At 34.5% G+C, this 16,048-nt stretch overlaps 1 protein-coding gene across 1 annotated transcript in view; it reads left to right on the top strand.

The window, feature by feature from the left end:
* Window positions 1-16,048, top strand: part of NAA16 (N-alpha-acetyltransferase 16, NatA auxiliary subunit) — an 83,087-nt gene that overhangs the window by 54,222 nt on the left and 12,817 nt on the right. Inside the window, 6 exon segments of the mRNA XM_020977026.2 lie at window positions 122-291; window positions 644-796; window positions 4,999-5,127; window positions 9,650-9,863; window positions 10,480-10,673; window positions 14,886-14,994. Coding sequence (XP_020832685.1) covers window positions 122-291; window positions 644-796; window positions 4,999-5,127; window positions 9,650-9,863; window positions 10,480-10,673; window positions 14,886-14,994 — 969 coding nt within the window.

The raw sequence follows: 16,048 nt of genomic DNA, 5'->3' as shown, positions 1-16,048 counted from the left end.
ATTTAATTTCTAAGTAGTTTGTAATCAATTCGATTTACTTCATCCTTTTATGAATGCTATAGTGTTAGTTGTTTTCAACCATGTTGGTTTTTGACTTTTTTGTATATCTTTTTTGTTGCAGAAAATGGAGAGAAGGAACCCCCAACAACACTACTCTGGGTTCGATATTTCCTGGCACAGCACTTTGACAGACTTGGCCAATGCTCGTTGGCTTTAGATTATATTAATGCTGCAATTGCAAGCACTCCAACTTTAATAGAACTGTTCTGTATAAAGGCAAAAATTTATAAGGTAAGTTTACTTGTGGCTGTATATATATATATATATATATGTATATATATATATATATACATATATATATATATACACACACACATAAATACGTATACACAGAAAGAGAAAAAGGTACATTATAGATAGGGATGTTAGAAATGTATTTTTTCAGTGCAAAATAATGTTATATTTTATAGCCAATAAATGTGGATTTTTATTGAAATGTTTAGGCAATACCAAAAACATTATTCTGTATAAATAAACTTTTATTTGGAAAGCACAGATGGAAGATTTAAAATTAAACTTCTCATATCCTGTGTTTTATGATATAATATTTGTCCTTTAGTGATGATCCCTTGGTCTCTTTTAGCACATAGGTAATTTAAAGGAAGCTGCTAAGTGGATGGATGAAGCACAGTCTTTGGACACAGCTGATAGATTCATAAACTCGAAATGTGCAAAATACATGCTACAAGCAAATATGGTGAAAGAGGCAGAGGATATGTGTTCCAAGTTCACAAGGGTAGGAAATATTAATATCCATTGGAACATTTGTGTTTTGGGTATGTGAAGTATAGTGAAACCTCACTAATTAGAACTAATCAAAAGAATGATCATTCTGAGTAAAAAATTTGAATTATGGAATTCAGTTGAATTCCATTAAAACATAACTTGTTATTATATGTGTTCAGATATGCCATAAATTGAATAGTATCCTACAAGTTAATACTTGTAGGACTCCTATACTTGTATACCTTTACATATAGTGAAAGTATGATAGAATGCAGTTGCCCTTTAAGAATGAGTGTTAAGCTAGGTTCTTGATATAAATTAACTTGCTTTATCTGTACAGTTTTAGTTTTCAGGCACATATTAAACAGTGAAGCTAAAGAACATTTCAGTGTGTTGAGTTATAGGCAGGAAGAAGTATGAAAAGGAAACTTTATTCAGACTATGTAAAAGATTAGACCTGGAAAAGTAGATATAAGGAAGGAGAAGCTGTTATTGAAAAAGCTGCTGTTCTGGAGAAGTTGAAGAGGAGGAGTGGGGAGAATATCAGATGAGTTTCTGCAAAGTTTAACAAGGTTTTTTTTTTTTACAAGTTTGGAGGTTGGGCTAAATAACTTCCACCTCTCCACCTCTGAAATTCTATAAAACTGAGACAAGTTTCTGAGCAAAGTACAGCAGCAGCAGTGGAATAATGAAATGACCAGGGTTTTAGTTTATGACCAGTGGGAGGTACTCTGAATAAAGTAGCAACAATAAGACTAAAAGCATATTTGTTATAATTAAAACAAATACTGTGAATGAGGTGCTCTTTAATGAGTAGACTGCTAATTCATGAGGTTTTATTAGATTACTAGATAAAATTTATATTGTGGGGATAAATTTTTCCATGGGAAAATTAAATTTATTCATAGCATTGAAGGTTTATTTTGTATTCTAATAATGTATTTTTTTTAGAACAAGAATAGTATCTAGAGATAATGGTTATTTTCAATAACAAAATACCCTTTTATGAATCTCTGCTATTTAGATATTAGATATTTAGACAACTGCTAACTTGTCATTATTTTTGGAAGAGCTTTTAATAAAAATTTGCATCTTTATTTTCATGTAGAATTCGGGGGAATAATGGCTCTGAGATATTAATGTGAAGTCTTTGAGGTACTGACTTGAGCTTGCCAAGTAGTATTACTTGGGGCCGTTGGGAAAGTTAAAGGTTTGAGCTTCTTCGGAGCAGGGACTACAGCTTATTTCTCTCCCTCAGAACTTTGTACATTCCATTATCCATTATAGGCTTTTAATAAGTGTTGAATGAATAAAGGAATTAGGGTGATGAATTTTGAAAGAAAAATGTAATCAAAGAAAAGTTGAGTATTTGTAAAGATTGTAAGAGAAAAGAGTATGTATGAAAAGTGCTCTAAATATTTGAAAACTCATAAAACGTGAAAGAAGATTTTAGGAGATTAGTGTGGTACAAGCCTCAGAGGGTCCTAGGCTAGCAGTTTAGAGCCTAAGTTCCAGACCTTGGGCAAGTCACAACCTCTTTGGGCCTCAGCTTTCCATCTGTAAAACGAGGGAATTGGTCTAGATCAGTGGTATCAAAACCCAAATACACGTGAGGCTACTAAACTATGCATAACGATCCCTGTGGGCATATTTACTTAGAAAACTTCATATTAACATTATCTGTGTTTTATTGTCTTTTTATTTATTTTGTTAAATGTTTCCCAAATACATTTTAATTCATTTCAGGCCACACGAAGGAGTATGGGCTGTCTGTTTGACACCTACCCTAGAGGTTCTTTAGAGTTTCTTCTACTCTAGTGTAAGGTCCTGTGATCCTTTTTATTCCCTGTTGCCTTGTTGTACAACCTTGGGAAAATCATGTAACTTCTCCTGGCTTTTTGATTTTGTTTCTCTCAACCCACATCACCCTAATAACTTTATTCAAACATTTATTAAGTGCATACTATGTACAATGTAACGTGCTAGATTCTGAGGAAAAGAAGACACAGCCCTTACCTTCAAGAAGCTAATTCTTCCCAATATTCCTAACCCAAAATAATTTCCTCATTAGAAGCTATACATTTTTTCAGCATTCTTTCAGCAAAGCACATTACTAGCAACCAGTTTTTAATACATACTTTATTGTGAACTTTTAATGAGTAAGAATTGTGAACATTGAAGTGAAAATTCAAAAGGAAAGGGAGGAAAGAGTTTTTTCAAAATGTGCTTTTGCCACTGTGCCTTTATAGCATGGAAAAATGCCAGACTTCAGACACCCAGAAGCCCTTTGTACATTTTCCCAACCACAAGGCAAACAAAAAAGACCTACTGAAATCCTATGCTGAAGTCCTCTGCCTTATACAATCCTGAATTACCTGTTTTTTAACCCATAGTAGTTTAGAAGCAGCAAAGTAGAAGAGAATTAGCTAACTACCATGCCAGAAAATAAAAGCTGACATGACGTCCAGGGAAAAAACAAGGGAAAAAAGGGCAGATACCAGAACTGTATGTCTATTCTCATAAAAAGGTGTTGTGCCAGGAAGTTGTGTGCTTCATTAGCAATCTTCCTAGATTTCCCTTAGAAATGTTAAAATGGAAGCTTTGGTACTTCGAAGTACAAACTGTATTTATTTGAAAAATATATACTGGTGAAACACTTAATTCCCCCCAGCTGCTGGATAATATTAGGACAGTGAATGAGAGTCTAAATTGTATGAGAAATTTTGAACTGGTTAGCTGCTACCTTTTGAAAAGATGTGAAGATCATTATTTATAGTAGGTTATATTATTTCTACTTATTTGAAATCTTGAACAGTTCAGAGTAGAATGAGTTACAGCTATGATTTTTATATTGAGAAATAGAAGAAAACAAATTCATTTTTTATAGTTTTTTAAATTTTATTAATTTATTTTGATTTATCAACAATCACTTCCATATGCTTTTGAGTTGAAAATTTTTCACCACTTCCCCCCCCAAGATGGCGCACAATCTGATATAGTCTTTACATTTACGTTCCTATTAAACATATTTTCACATTAGTGAAGTTGTCAGAAAAATTAAAACCAATAGGAGAAACCATCAGAAAGATGAAACAAAACTCAGCAGAAAGTAAAAATAAGTGATAGCGATTCGACTTCCATAGTTCTTTCTTTGGATGTGGACAGCATTTTCCATCCTGAGGCCTCTGGAGATGTGTTAGATCCTTGTAATGCTGAGAAGGGTTCAGTTTAACAATATTAGTCATCGCATAACGTGACTGTCATTGTGTACAAAGTCCTCTTGGTTCTGCTCATATCACTCAGCATCAGACCATATAAGTCTTTCCAGGTTTTTCTGAAGTCAGCCTGTTCATCATTTCTTATAGCACAGTAGTATTCCATTACATTCATATACCACAACTTGCTCAGCCATTCCCCAATTAATGGGCATCCTTTCAATTTCCAATTCTTTGCCACCACAAAAAGAGCTGCTATGAATATTTTTGTACATGTGGGTCCTTTTCCATTTGTTTGATCTCTTTGGAATATAGCCCTAGAAGTGCTATTGCTGGATCAAGGGGTATGTACATTTTTGTAGCCCTTTGGGCATAGTTCCAAATTTTCTCCAAAATGGTTGGATCATTTCACAACTCCAGCAACAATGTATTAGTGTTCCAATTTTCCCACATCTTCTCCAACATTTATCATTTTCCTGTTTTTTCATGTTGGCCAATCTGATAGGTGTGATGTGGTACCTCAGAGTTGTTTTGATTTGCATTTCTCTAATCAATAACGATTTAGAGCATTTTTTCATGTGACTATAGATGGCTTTAATTTCTTCATCTGAGAATTCATATCCTTTGACCATTTATCAATTGGGGAATGGCTTGTGTTCTTATAAATTTGTCTTAATTCTCTATATGTTTTAGAAATGAGGCCTTTATCAGAGAGACTGTAAAAATTATTTCCCAATTTTCTACCTTCCTTCTAATCTTAGTGCATTGGCTTTGTTTGTGCAAAACCTTTTCAATTTAATGTAATCAGAATTATCCATTTTGCTTTTCATAATGTTCTCTATCTCCTGTTTGGTCATGAATTCTAGAAGAAAACAAATTTAAATGAATAAAATTTAATTCTATTAATAGGATGGTAATCAGAACTTTATAAGAGAGAGTAAGATTTTTAGGACTTATATATGTATGTTCATGAAAGTTTTACATACTCTCACTTTAGGAAGGGACATCTGCCATGGAAAATCTAAATGAGATGCAATGTATGTGGTATCAGACAGAATGTGCTTCAGCTTATCAGAGACTGGGGAAATATGGTGAAGCCTTGAAAAAATGCTATGAAATAGAAAGGGTAAGTGGTTGAACATTTTGGCATCTTCTTTCTCCAAAGGTGGTCAGTCATAGATAGCAGGTTTATTTCAATGTGCCTGTCCATTCCAATTCCATTGGGAAATACATAGTGAAAAGAGATTTTGATATCAACAATCTAAACTTGCAGAGGTTGTGACTAGTTGTTTGTTCTTTTGGCACTTCAGGTTTTCATGATTTTCTTAGGTTTGTTGTATTTTTATCTCAAGGAAGGAAAAAAACCCAACTAGCTAGAATTATTTAATAATGATCATAACTTAATAGTTTCTGTCCTATAATTTGGCAGTTATTTAATTTTCCACTAATCTGGAGGGACCATTTAAATATATGGCGATCTATGGGCCCATTGAGTTTTTTTTTCCCTCATTACATCAGGGTCTAGACCCCACCAGTCTCTCTCCTTCTTGTCTTCCTGTCTTTCCAGAACATTCGTACTCATGTGCAATGCTTCTTACAACAACCTGTGTCCAGTTTGAAGGCTTTAAAAAACAAATTTTAGGGATGTGCACGCATGTGTGTGTGTGTATGTGAGATGTCTTACTGTTCCATACTATTAAAAGGTTTAGTGAGGAGACTATTCTTTTCCTTTGTGTGAATTTTGTTTTCCTATTCTTTGTCATCTCTGAAGCACTCTCCTTCCAAATGGACAACAGGAGGAAAAGAGCCGCAAATGCACCACTTGTGGCAGTCCTCAGAAGCCCTCAGTTGTGGGGTCATTCTGCACCACTCTTCCCATGCTGACGCAGTATAAACCCACAGGCATCATAGTCAGGTGAGCCTGATGTCTGCACCATGGCAGTAACTTTGGCCTTTTCTCTATATGAAGACGCTGAGCTGTTACCCAAAGTGAAGACATCTTAGTGGGGGACATTGAAGGGAATGACCAACTGGAATGAATTATATCCAAGCACTCCTAGGGACAATCCAGATTTTTTGCTCTTGAGCCGGTAGATGTGTTAATAGGTCTATGTAAGTGCCCAGTACCTATGGGGACATTTTTGTCTTCATCCTTTTCTTGTTCATCTGAAAGCCTATAAAGTCCCTGGCTGAAACAAGTGTTTAGTACCTGAGCATTTTAATTTAAATTAGTCTTTTTTATGGGAAAAGATGGGAATGGAAACAGTGAAAAAACCTTTTTAATTAAAGAAGAGAATGCACCTTTTTTTTTTTTGGCAATTGGGGTTAAGTGACTTGCCCAGGGTCACACAGCTAGGAAGTGTCAAGTGTTTGGTCTGAGGCCAGATTTGAACCCAGGTCCTCCTGACTTCAGGGCCAGCACTCTATCTTCTGCGCCACCTAGCTGCCCCTGAGAATGCAGCTTTTTGATGGCCAGTACTATACTCATGGGAAATTGGTCATCTCCTTAAATAAGTTACTGGACTGCCATTTATCTGCTAATGGCAATTTCCTATAGCTCTAAACTGTAGCAATAGGATAAAAAGCATTATACTGAATGTCTGGTATAACTGTGGTACTCTATAGAGAGGCTATATATTCTTTATCTTAGGTTCTATTCCCTCAATAGATTTAGCTATCATACAGAATATACTTTCATGTTTACCAGAATATAGTTAGTGATTTATTTAAACTAGATTTAGACTGTGCCAAAGAGGAGAGTATAAAATCCCTAAATTCTGTTTAAAAAATTGATTCATACTCATATAGAACAACCAGGGACAAAAATCACCCCCTCTGGGTGTATTTACCAATTGCTAATTCAATAAACTATTATCATAAGTCTTAAATTCAAAGTAGATATTGGTTGTGTTTGGAAAAATGAAGTGAATTGGAAGAATATAATGTAGAAAAGATTTCATTGTTAATATCAAGGCATCAATAAGCCAGTTTTTCCTGTGCAGTTAAAAATTTATATAAAAATAAACAAAATCTAATTCCTCTTTTCTTAGTAAAAAATGTCAGTTCAGTATCTAAATATTGAATTCTAAATAAAGTCACTATCTAAAAAGATAAAATTTGTTAAAAGTAATAAACTTTAGAAGAAACTCAGACTTAATTTTAACTAAAAATTAGAGAAACCGAATTACTATCTTTAAGGCGTCATTGCAATAGTTGCTGGTGAGCCTTATCAAAAAAAGTTTTTTTGAAGGACTCTCAAGTGTCTTCCATTTATACAAAATTTTACTCTCTTCTTGTTTGTCTTAGATCTCTAAAATATGCTATCTTCTCATTTTTCCTTGTATCTCTAAAGTAAGACTCAGAGGGTAAAGAGAAAACAATTCAAATCCATCTCTCTTTTCTTCGTTCTAACTTCATAGAAGTCTCACATGAAGGGCAATATTATTCTGAATGTTCTTTCAGTCTTTTTTGTACTGAATATGCCAGAGTTCTAGGATAATCCAGAAGTTCGTGCTTAGCATCTTTTTCCGGTATCTTTTGTGGAGAAAATAGCCACTTTTATTGAAGACAATGAAAATCTGTGCTTCAGGATCATAGGTTTTGTATATCTTGTATCTCTTAAGGAGTTGAGGTTTTAAAAAGTTGGTTTTTAATTTGTCTTATGCATTTGTAATTGGTACAACATATTCTTAAAAACTCTTTGCTTAGATCCAGAACCATAAGAAATTCATCACTTTACTTACATTCCACTGCTGCTTAGTCTTCTTTATCAATAGCAGGTACTTTATTAAGGAAATAAAGTGGGTAGCTACCTGGCATGACTAAATTGTCTAGTGACTATTGAATTGCTACTTCTTTAATCCTGAGGTCTTTTGTCACCTGTCTGCAGATAATTCAATATCGTCATAGTCTCATGATGGAAGTCTTAGCTATTACAGTGAGAAAGCTTAAGGAATGTTGAGAAAGAAAAGCAGATGACTTTTCTTGAGTCTATAATATCTTGTCAAAAATCTTGTTTTAACTCGAACCTGATTTTGACTCATTTAATCTGTTCTTCCTGGTGTCTTTCATAACTTACAAATGTAATTATAGAGCTTTGCTTCACTGCTTTGTGATATGTGGTAAATGTGGGGTTTTTTTTTTCTACAGTTTTCTGTAGTTAATTAATTTTCAGGCTTTTCAGTTGACTAGCTAATATACTACTAGACTTATTTGGGGCTTTATTTTAGAGTTATTAGCTTTATTTTCTTTGCTTTTAACTTGCCTAGCTTTTCTTAGTGTTATAAAATTTGAGAGCAAAAATCCTCCCAGGTTATTGTTTGTGTGGCATCTCAAAAAAGCAGAAATAACAAAATGGTGTAAGTTGCTTAAACCATCTGTATACTTTATTTTTCTGGTTCAAAGTGGTTTTAATGCTAAACTGGCCACTGTGTCAATCCTAAACTGTGTAACCCTGTAACTAAATGGAAGACAGGTGGAGACAGGCAGCCTGTGGGCTATTACTGATAAGGAGATGGTGTTGAAATTTCCAGATCTAAATGGTTCCTTCTATATTAGTGAACAGAAGCATGACTTGATGAGCTGGAGTTCATACGTATGTTTGTTCATATGTCTACTACATGATTTCTGAAAGATTTGCAAATTAATATGAGTTTATTAACTTTATCCTTTATGTAATTTGTTTATTTTCTTGTGTTGAACATATGTAGTTCTCAACTTTGAATTCCTTTGTTAGAACAGAGCTTTAAAGTTTAATAGAGCATAATGGACTTGGCACTGGCTTTGGGTGGTCAGAGACCTTGGGTCACATCTTATCTCTGATGCTTAATACTTATGTGGTCTTGGGCAAATCACTTAACTTACCTGAACCATCTGTAAAATGAGGGTGCTGAATTACATGACCTCCAAGGCTCCTTCCAACTCCATATCTTTAATCATTGTGTGGTTTGTATTTAGTTGAATGTGTCCCTATCTTTTCTAACTGGCTGAAATTGTCAATAGATTACATAGCTGGTTCTCCTGTTATTTTCTTCCTGCCTAAGAACTCTTCAATTTTCTCCTCTTATTTGACTCTAACAAAGTGGCATAAAAGTTAGGGGAACTATTGAGTAAGGAAAGTTAAGGTACACAGATTCTAAAGGAGCATTCTGTCTCCATTGATTCATATATGGGAAAGATAGATGAGAGGCCTTGACATATGAGGAAAATTTTTTTAAAATGAAGAAAAATATAAGTAAAAGCTTGAAAAATTCTTTATGTTAGGCCACTGATGTATAACTTGATAATTGTCTTAAAATGTATCAAATATTATGAAGAGAATACTGTTCTCTCTATTCAAAGAAGGTAGAGCTACAGGAAATAGGCATAGATTTCAACAAGAGAAATATAGGTTAAACAAAAGGGAAAATTTATCGTGTAAGGGTCATTTGGTACTGGAATAGGCTGCCAAGAGAAGTTGTGACTGTTTTAAATTCTGCTTTCAAATCCCAAATCTTTTTCTGTATAGAAATAAAAATAATTTTCCAGTTTTTAGTAATCAAATTGTAAAACATCAAAAAAGACAGGGACCTCAGAAGTTCACTTAGTCCAATTTATGTAAGAATGGGAGTCATGACCATGTGTAATAATTCTTTGGTTTTGTTTTTAAGCATTTTTTTGAGGTAACAAACGATCAATTTGACTTCCATACATACTGCATGAGAAAGATGACTCTTCGTGCCTACATTGACCTCTTGCGATTAGAGGATGTACTCAGGAAACATGCTTTCTATTTCAAGGCTGCTCGGTCTGCAGTTGAAATATACTTGAAATTGCATGATAATCCATTAACCAATGAAAGCAAAGAACAAAAAGTGAATTCAGGTAACTAATAAGAACTACATAAGACAAGGAAATAGAAGCTTCAAGGTAGCATTTATGCAAATTGCAAGTTACATGAGAAGATTTAATTCCAAATGGACTTGAGGTTGTGCTATAAATTTCATGAATTTTCTGTCCTTTGCAACAGTAGTGAGACTGTGTAGAGAATAATTTAACAGATATTCAGGTCATTATTTTACTTGACTTTGGAGAAGAATAATATGATTTAGGAAATTTAAGGAACTGAGTAGTATAAAAAGATTTTTTGAGTTAAAATGTCATTTGTAAAATAGGAAAAAGAAAAAGAAAACCATGGTTTGGCTATATGTAGGTTTTATTGGAGTATGATCTTGCATTAACTTCTTGATATATGAGGAATATTGAATGTTATATAGTCTTATACCTATTGGATTCTTGCATACCTGCCATGTAATTCCTCAGCATCAGAAACATGAAGTATTTTGTATCTGAGGAATCAGTATCTATAGTTTACAAAAACTCGATATAAAAAAATTAAGCCTGTGGTTTGCATGAGTTCAATTAACAATATTACAAAATAATATTGTTTCACTGTATGAAAATTTGAATAAGAATTTTTGGCTTATTTTGGTATTTGTAGAGAACCTTTCAGGCAAAGAATTAAAGAAAATGCTCAGCAAGCAGAGAAGAGCACAGAAAAAAGCTAAATTGGAAGAAGAGAGGAAGCATGCTGAGAGAGAACGGCAACAAAAAATCCAGAAGAAAAAACGAGATGAGGAAGAAGAAGAAACCAGTGGTTCCAAGGAAGAATTAGTACCTGAAAAACTTGAAAGGGTGAGACAGATATGTTAAAGCAATGATATTTCCATGTTCTGATACTTCTAGAGAATAGATTGTTCTAATAGTGACGTAATTTAGTCTTTGATTTAGAAGTCACTTCCTAGTTCTCACATCAGTAGTAATACTGGTAAAAATGAGTATCAGTTGATCATAAAAATTAATTGCATGAACAAGTATTTTGTAAACTTCAGGTATTTTCTGGCCTGTTTGTTTACGCCTTATACTTTAGAGATAACTTTATTTTCACAGTTGCACAAAGTTTTAATTATTTTAAGGGTGTAAATACTCTGTGAAAGTAGAAGCCAAAGGAAATTGTAGCTAAAAAGAAGATGGCACACAAATTCTCCCTAAAGAAGAATATGTAGGAGTTGGTTTTGTCATACATCCAAAGGCAATAAGAAACATCACGGGAAACATTTGATCATCTTTTATTTCAACACTCATGATAAGCATTTGCAAAAAGACCTTCATAAAGATACTTACAGATCATGCTCTGATATCTGTTGTAGTTGGTGGTAGAGAAATTTACATAATGATATTACAATAAGAACTTAATAAGAACCTCCAAAATAAGTTGTCATATAGTTTAATCTTTGGTAATTTCAATGCAAAGGTAGACGTAGGGGAGGAATGGTAGAAAGTATGGTTCCAGAAGTAAGAAATCAGGGAGACCAAAAGCTTGTAAACTATTTAGAAGCTTTTTGACTCTGTGACTGCTTTCTTCAAGAAGGGAATTGGTTCTTGCCATGGTGAATTCCAAGTAATTTCACAAAGAGTGCAACCGACTCTATTCTCATAGTGTCTTTGTTGTTCTCACACACAACCCTCCAATCCCATGACTCCCTGTATTTTTACGTAACTGCATGTCTTCTTTTCTTTTTTTTTTTTTTTTTTGGCTTCCATGACTTCCTTCACATCCCAGCTAAAATCCTACTTTCTGCAAGAAAACTTTCCTGATCCCCCTTAATGCTAATGCTTTTCCTCTAAGATTATATCCAGTTGATACTGTTTCTATCTTGTTTGTGCAGTTATTGTTTGAATGTTGTCTCTCCCGTTAATGAGACTAGGAGCTTCTTGAGAAAAGGGAATGGTTTTTACATTTCCCCAGCTCTTAGCATAGAATCCGGCATAGAGTAGGTGCTTAATAAATGTTTGTTTTATTGCTTTGTTGACTTCTAACAGGTAAGATTTGTTCAAGCTGGAGTGATTTCTTAGTTTGCTAACTATCTTGGCATATCACTGTTTTGTTAGAGCAAAGACAAAAATCAATACCAAATTGGAAGCAGAAAATAAAAGGAGCAGATACAGTTGCAATTTAGATAATTTTAGATTGGCTTATTTATTGAAGCTGTTAATATTTCAGAATTGGAAATTGATTTTAAAAAATAGACATTGAAAAAAGGTAAGCAAACAGTTGGTAAGGAAGCTTAACTGATGTAAAACAGTTCTCAGAATAAGGATTGTTAGGATTCAAATATGAAAGTTTCATCTCACAGTTCCCTAAGTGTTGCATGGGCAAGTAGAAATGGTACTGAAAAAGAAGAAGAGGATCAGGGTAGCTGGACTAAAACAAGTATATACAAGATGGGTCCATGCCAGAGGTGACACTATTTTGAGGGTACTGGGGAATTGATTCTCAAGGCATCCGAAAGGGAGGAATATCAAACACTTGGCAAAATCATGTACTTTGTTTGTTACTTAAAAAAAGCAGTTAGTGAAAATAATATCTATAGTTCATGGATTTATTTGATCCTATCTGCAACATTGTTGAGAATGATTTCTATGTCAATCAGCAAGCATTTAAGAGTAGATACATGGGAAAACATGTATTCAGTGTATCCTTGACTGAAGACAGTAGAAAGGAACAGATTTTTACAGAAGTCACATCACATCTTTTTAGTCATAATTGCCTGGAAGGTTCAGACAATGTAAGACTTTTCTCTTTGTGTATATTTATAAAAAAATTTTGATTCATTAGAGGAAAAAATTCCTTTAGAGGCACTCTATAACAAGATATTTTTTATGCATATGCTAAAATCATACAGGATGCCATGAAGTTTGTAAAAATGGAAATAACTTTATTCAATCCCCTAATTATTAATATCAAAGGAGACGTTGACATAATCTTAATGAAGGTATTTGCCACTATTGTGAAGCCTGTCCAGTGCATAGTCCAAATGGAAGAGGGATCTTATTTTTGTAGAGGCAGCTAAATGGCACCATGGCTGGAACACTGGACCTGGGAGTCAGGAAGACCAGATTTCAGATCCAGCCTCTGCCACTTACTAACTGTGTTGCCCATGGGCAGGTCATTTGACTTCTATCTACCTCAGTCTCCTCATCTGTAAAATGAAGATAACACTCTTAGCAGCTCTCTCTTAGGATTGTTGTAAGTATCAAATAAGATAATATTTACAAAAAAGTGTTTTGCAAACCCTGAAGTACTGTAAATGCTGTTTATTATTATTATTATTATTATTAATGATACTGCTGATTGCATTAAGATCTGGAACAGCACACAGCCTCCTAAGTGCTATTATCCAGTTGTTTTAATTATCCACGTAGGTAAAACTTTCCAGACCAATATACAGTTGGAGTCTCATACAGCTGTTTCATTAGTACTTATAGTTTAAACAGACATTACAGATCAATCATTCAATCACAAGCATTTAAAAAAACTCTTAAATGTATATGTGTGTATATATATATATATATATATATATATATATATGTGTATGTGTGTATATATGTATATATATATAAATATCACCAGAATTTCCTCCTCTCTCTCAGAGAGCCATCCCATATAACAAATACTAAAATTTTAAAGAAAAGTAAAAAGAAGGGGAAAAAAAGGGGGGATCGTCAACAAAACCAATCATACACATTGAGAATACACAGTGTTCTATAGCTGTGGACTTAACCATTTGTGCAAAGGAGTGGAGTTGGAGTATCTTTTCACATTTCTTTTTTGGAGCCATTTTCAACAGGCATTTGTTAAATGTGACCTGTGTGCCAGGTATTATGTTGAGGAAACAAAAGACAAAAATGACAGTCCTAGCTCTCAAGGAAGACAACATGGACACATGTACGTGAGTAAAGAAATAAAATAAATAGAAAGTAGTTTAGGAAGGGAAAGCACTAGCGTTTTAGGAGTGAGGAAGATCCAGAAAGGTTTTGTGTAGTAGAAGGCTGTGTTTGGAGACTGGAAGAATGGTGGTGCCTTCTATAGAAATAGGGAATTTCTACATAGGGGAAGTCTGGAGGGAATGCAAATGAGTTTTGGTTTGGGCATGTTGAATTTGAAATGTCTTTGAGATGTGCAGTAGAAATATCCAGCAGACAGGTAGATGGTCACTTCTCAGGAGAGAAGTTCAAGCTGTAAATAAATACTTGGGGGTCGTCTACATAGAGATGACAGTTAAATCTGTGGGAATTGATAAAATAATCAAGTGAGAAGGTGTAGAAAAGAGAAGAGGGTCCAAGACAAGGCCTTGTGGTATTCACGTAGTTATAGAACATGTTACAGATGACGAGCCAGCAAAGAAGAGTGAGGAGGAGCTGTCGGACAGGTAGAATACATGGAGAGAGTGGTGATTTGAAAACACAAAGAGACCCCAGGAGAAGAGGGAGGTCAACAACCCTTTGACCTAGCAATGTTACTGCTAGCCCAGAGCATTGAAAGAACAACTCCATGTATTACAAAATGTTTACAGAAGCACTTTGTGTGATCTCAAAAATCTAGAAACAAAAACGGTGCCTGTCAGTTGGGAAGAATCTGAATTGTGGCATATGAATGTAATAGAATGTTGTGCTGTAAGAAACAAAGAATGAGGAATTTAGAAATTTGTAGGCAGTGATGCAGAACAAAGAAAGCATAGCGAAGTGAACAATATACACAAGACTACAGTAGTATAGATAAGAACTTGTAAAATCATTTTAATTAGATTAATTGAATTGAAAAATCTTGGTTCAGGAGAACAGGATGAGACGTCTCCCTTTTCTTCAAAAAAAGACAGGGATCTCTGCATGGAGAAAGTTGTATGTGTTGTTAGTATGCCGCTGTATCAGTTGATTGAAAAGAAGGTTCAGAGGCGCAAAAGAGAGCACAAAGAAAAATGACTGATGTTAAAAAGGATAAAAGAGGACATAAGATCAGTTCTTAGTGCCATGTTTTAAATGACATTGACTTTCCTTTTAAAACAGGTAGAACATCCATTAGAAGAAGCTATCAAGTTCCTTATACCACTTAAGACTCTTGTTGCTGATAACATAGACATTCATCTTTTAGCTTTTGAAATATACTTTAGAAAAGGTAAGGTGACTTAAAGCTTTTTTTTTTTTAGTTCAAATCATTGATTATTTTAGGAACCATACATATTTACCATTTTTATCCATTTTTACATTTTAGTTTCATGGATTGCCATGGCCAAAGAATGAATTAATGAGTGTCCAGCCTGGTGATGAGGCTTTTTGTACTTATAGTTAGGTCATTCCTCAAAAACCAGACTTAATATATCAGAGCCATACTCAATGGTTTATAGCCTGCTGGGGCCTCCCAGAGCTTACACTTTGCTATTGCAGTCTTTGAGAACTCAGAGTCATCTTCATACTACAATGAGAGATTAGAATGAGACTGAAGAAAATGATTATCATGCAGAGAGCTATGGAGAAGTTCATGGTAGGTATGAGCAAGCTCCAACATATTATCAATCAGAAATTTCAGAGAACAACCCAAGTAAAAAATGCGGTCAGGGAAATGTATGATAGGAAGAGATGATGGTATGAACAGCCAGCATGTTCCACTGGTGCCTTAGAATTTCCAAGAAAAAAAAGGGAGACCTTCAGCACATTGGATAGACCTCCTGTGGTAAACTTATGAGAAAATATGGATAGGAGTCCTGTAGGATGAGTGTGCATGAATGAGTTGCTTGTTATCCGTGTTGCTAGAGAAACCATCCAGATCTGTGAGGTCCCAGATCCAACTGCATTTTTCACATTCATAGAGACCTTAGCCAGTGGCAATCGCTTTATCTAGCTCATTGCCTGTTACATGATTCCTTTTTACAACAAGAAGCCCAGAATGTTTATCCAGCCTGTACTTGAACACCCTCAGTGGGCATTCACTGTTTTGTGAGGCAGCACATCCTTCTTTTGGACATTTCTACTTAGGTTGAGCAGAAATCTACTTTCCTACCCATTGGTCCTAGTTCCACCCCTGGTACCATATAGTATGAGTCTCTTTCACTTGCCAGTCTTAAATATATGTGATGATAACTATTATGTCATCTCAAATCTTCTTTCCTTAGGGCTAAACATTACTAATTCTGTAACCATTCTCATTCATATGACCTGTCAGGATACTTAGT

The sequence above is a fragment of the Phascolarctos cinereus genome, unplaced genomic scaffold (genome assembly GCF_003287225.1).
Source record: "Phascolarctos cinereus isolate Bilbo 61053 unplaced genomic scaffold, phaCin_HiC Scaffold_7;HRSCAF=346, whole genome shotgun sequence".
In the NCBI taxonomy this organism is placed as follows: domain Eukaryota; kingdom Metazoa; phylum Chordata; class Mammalia; order Diprotodontia; family Phascolarctidae; genus Phascolarctos; species Phascolarctos cinereus.
Note: the sequence above shows the minus strand (reverse complement) of the source record. Positions and strands in the feature narration are given on the sequence as shown.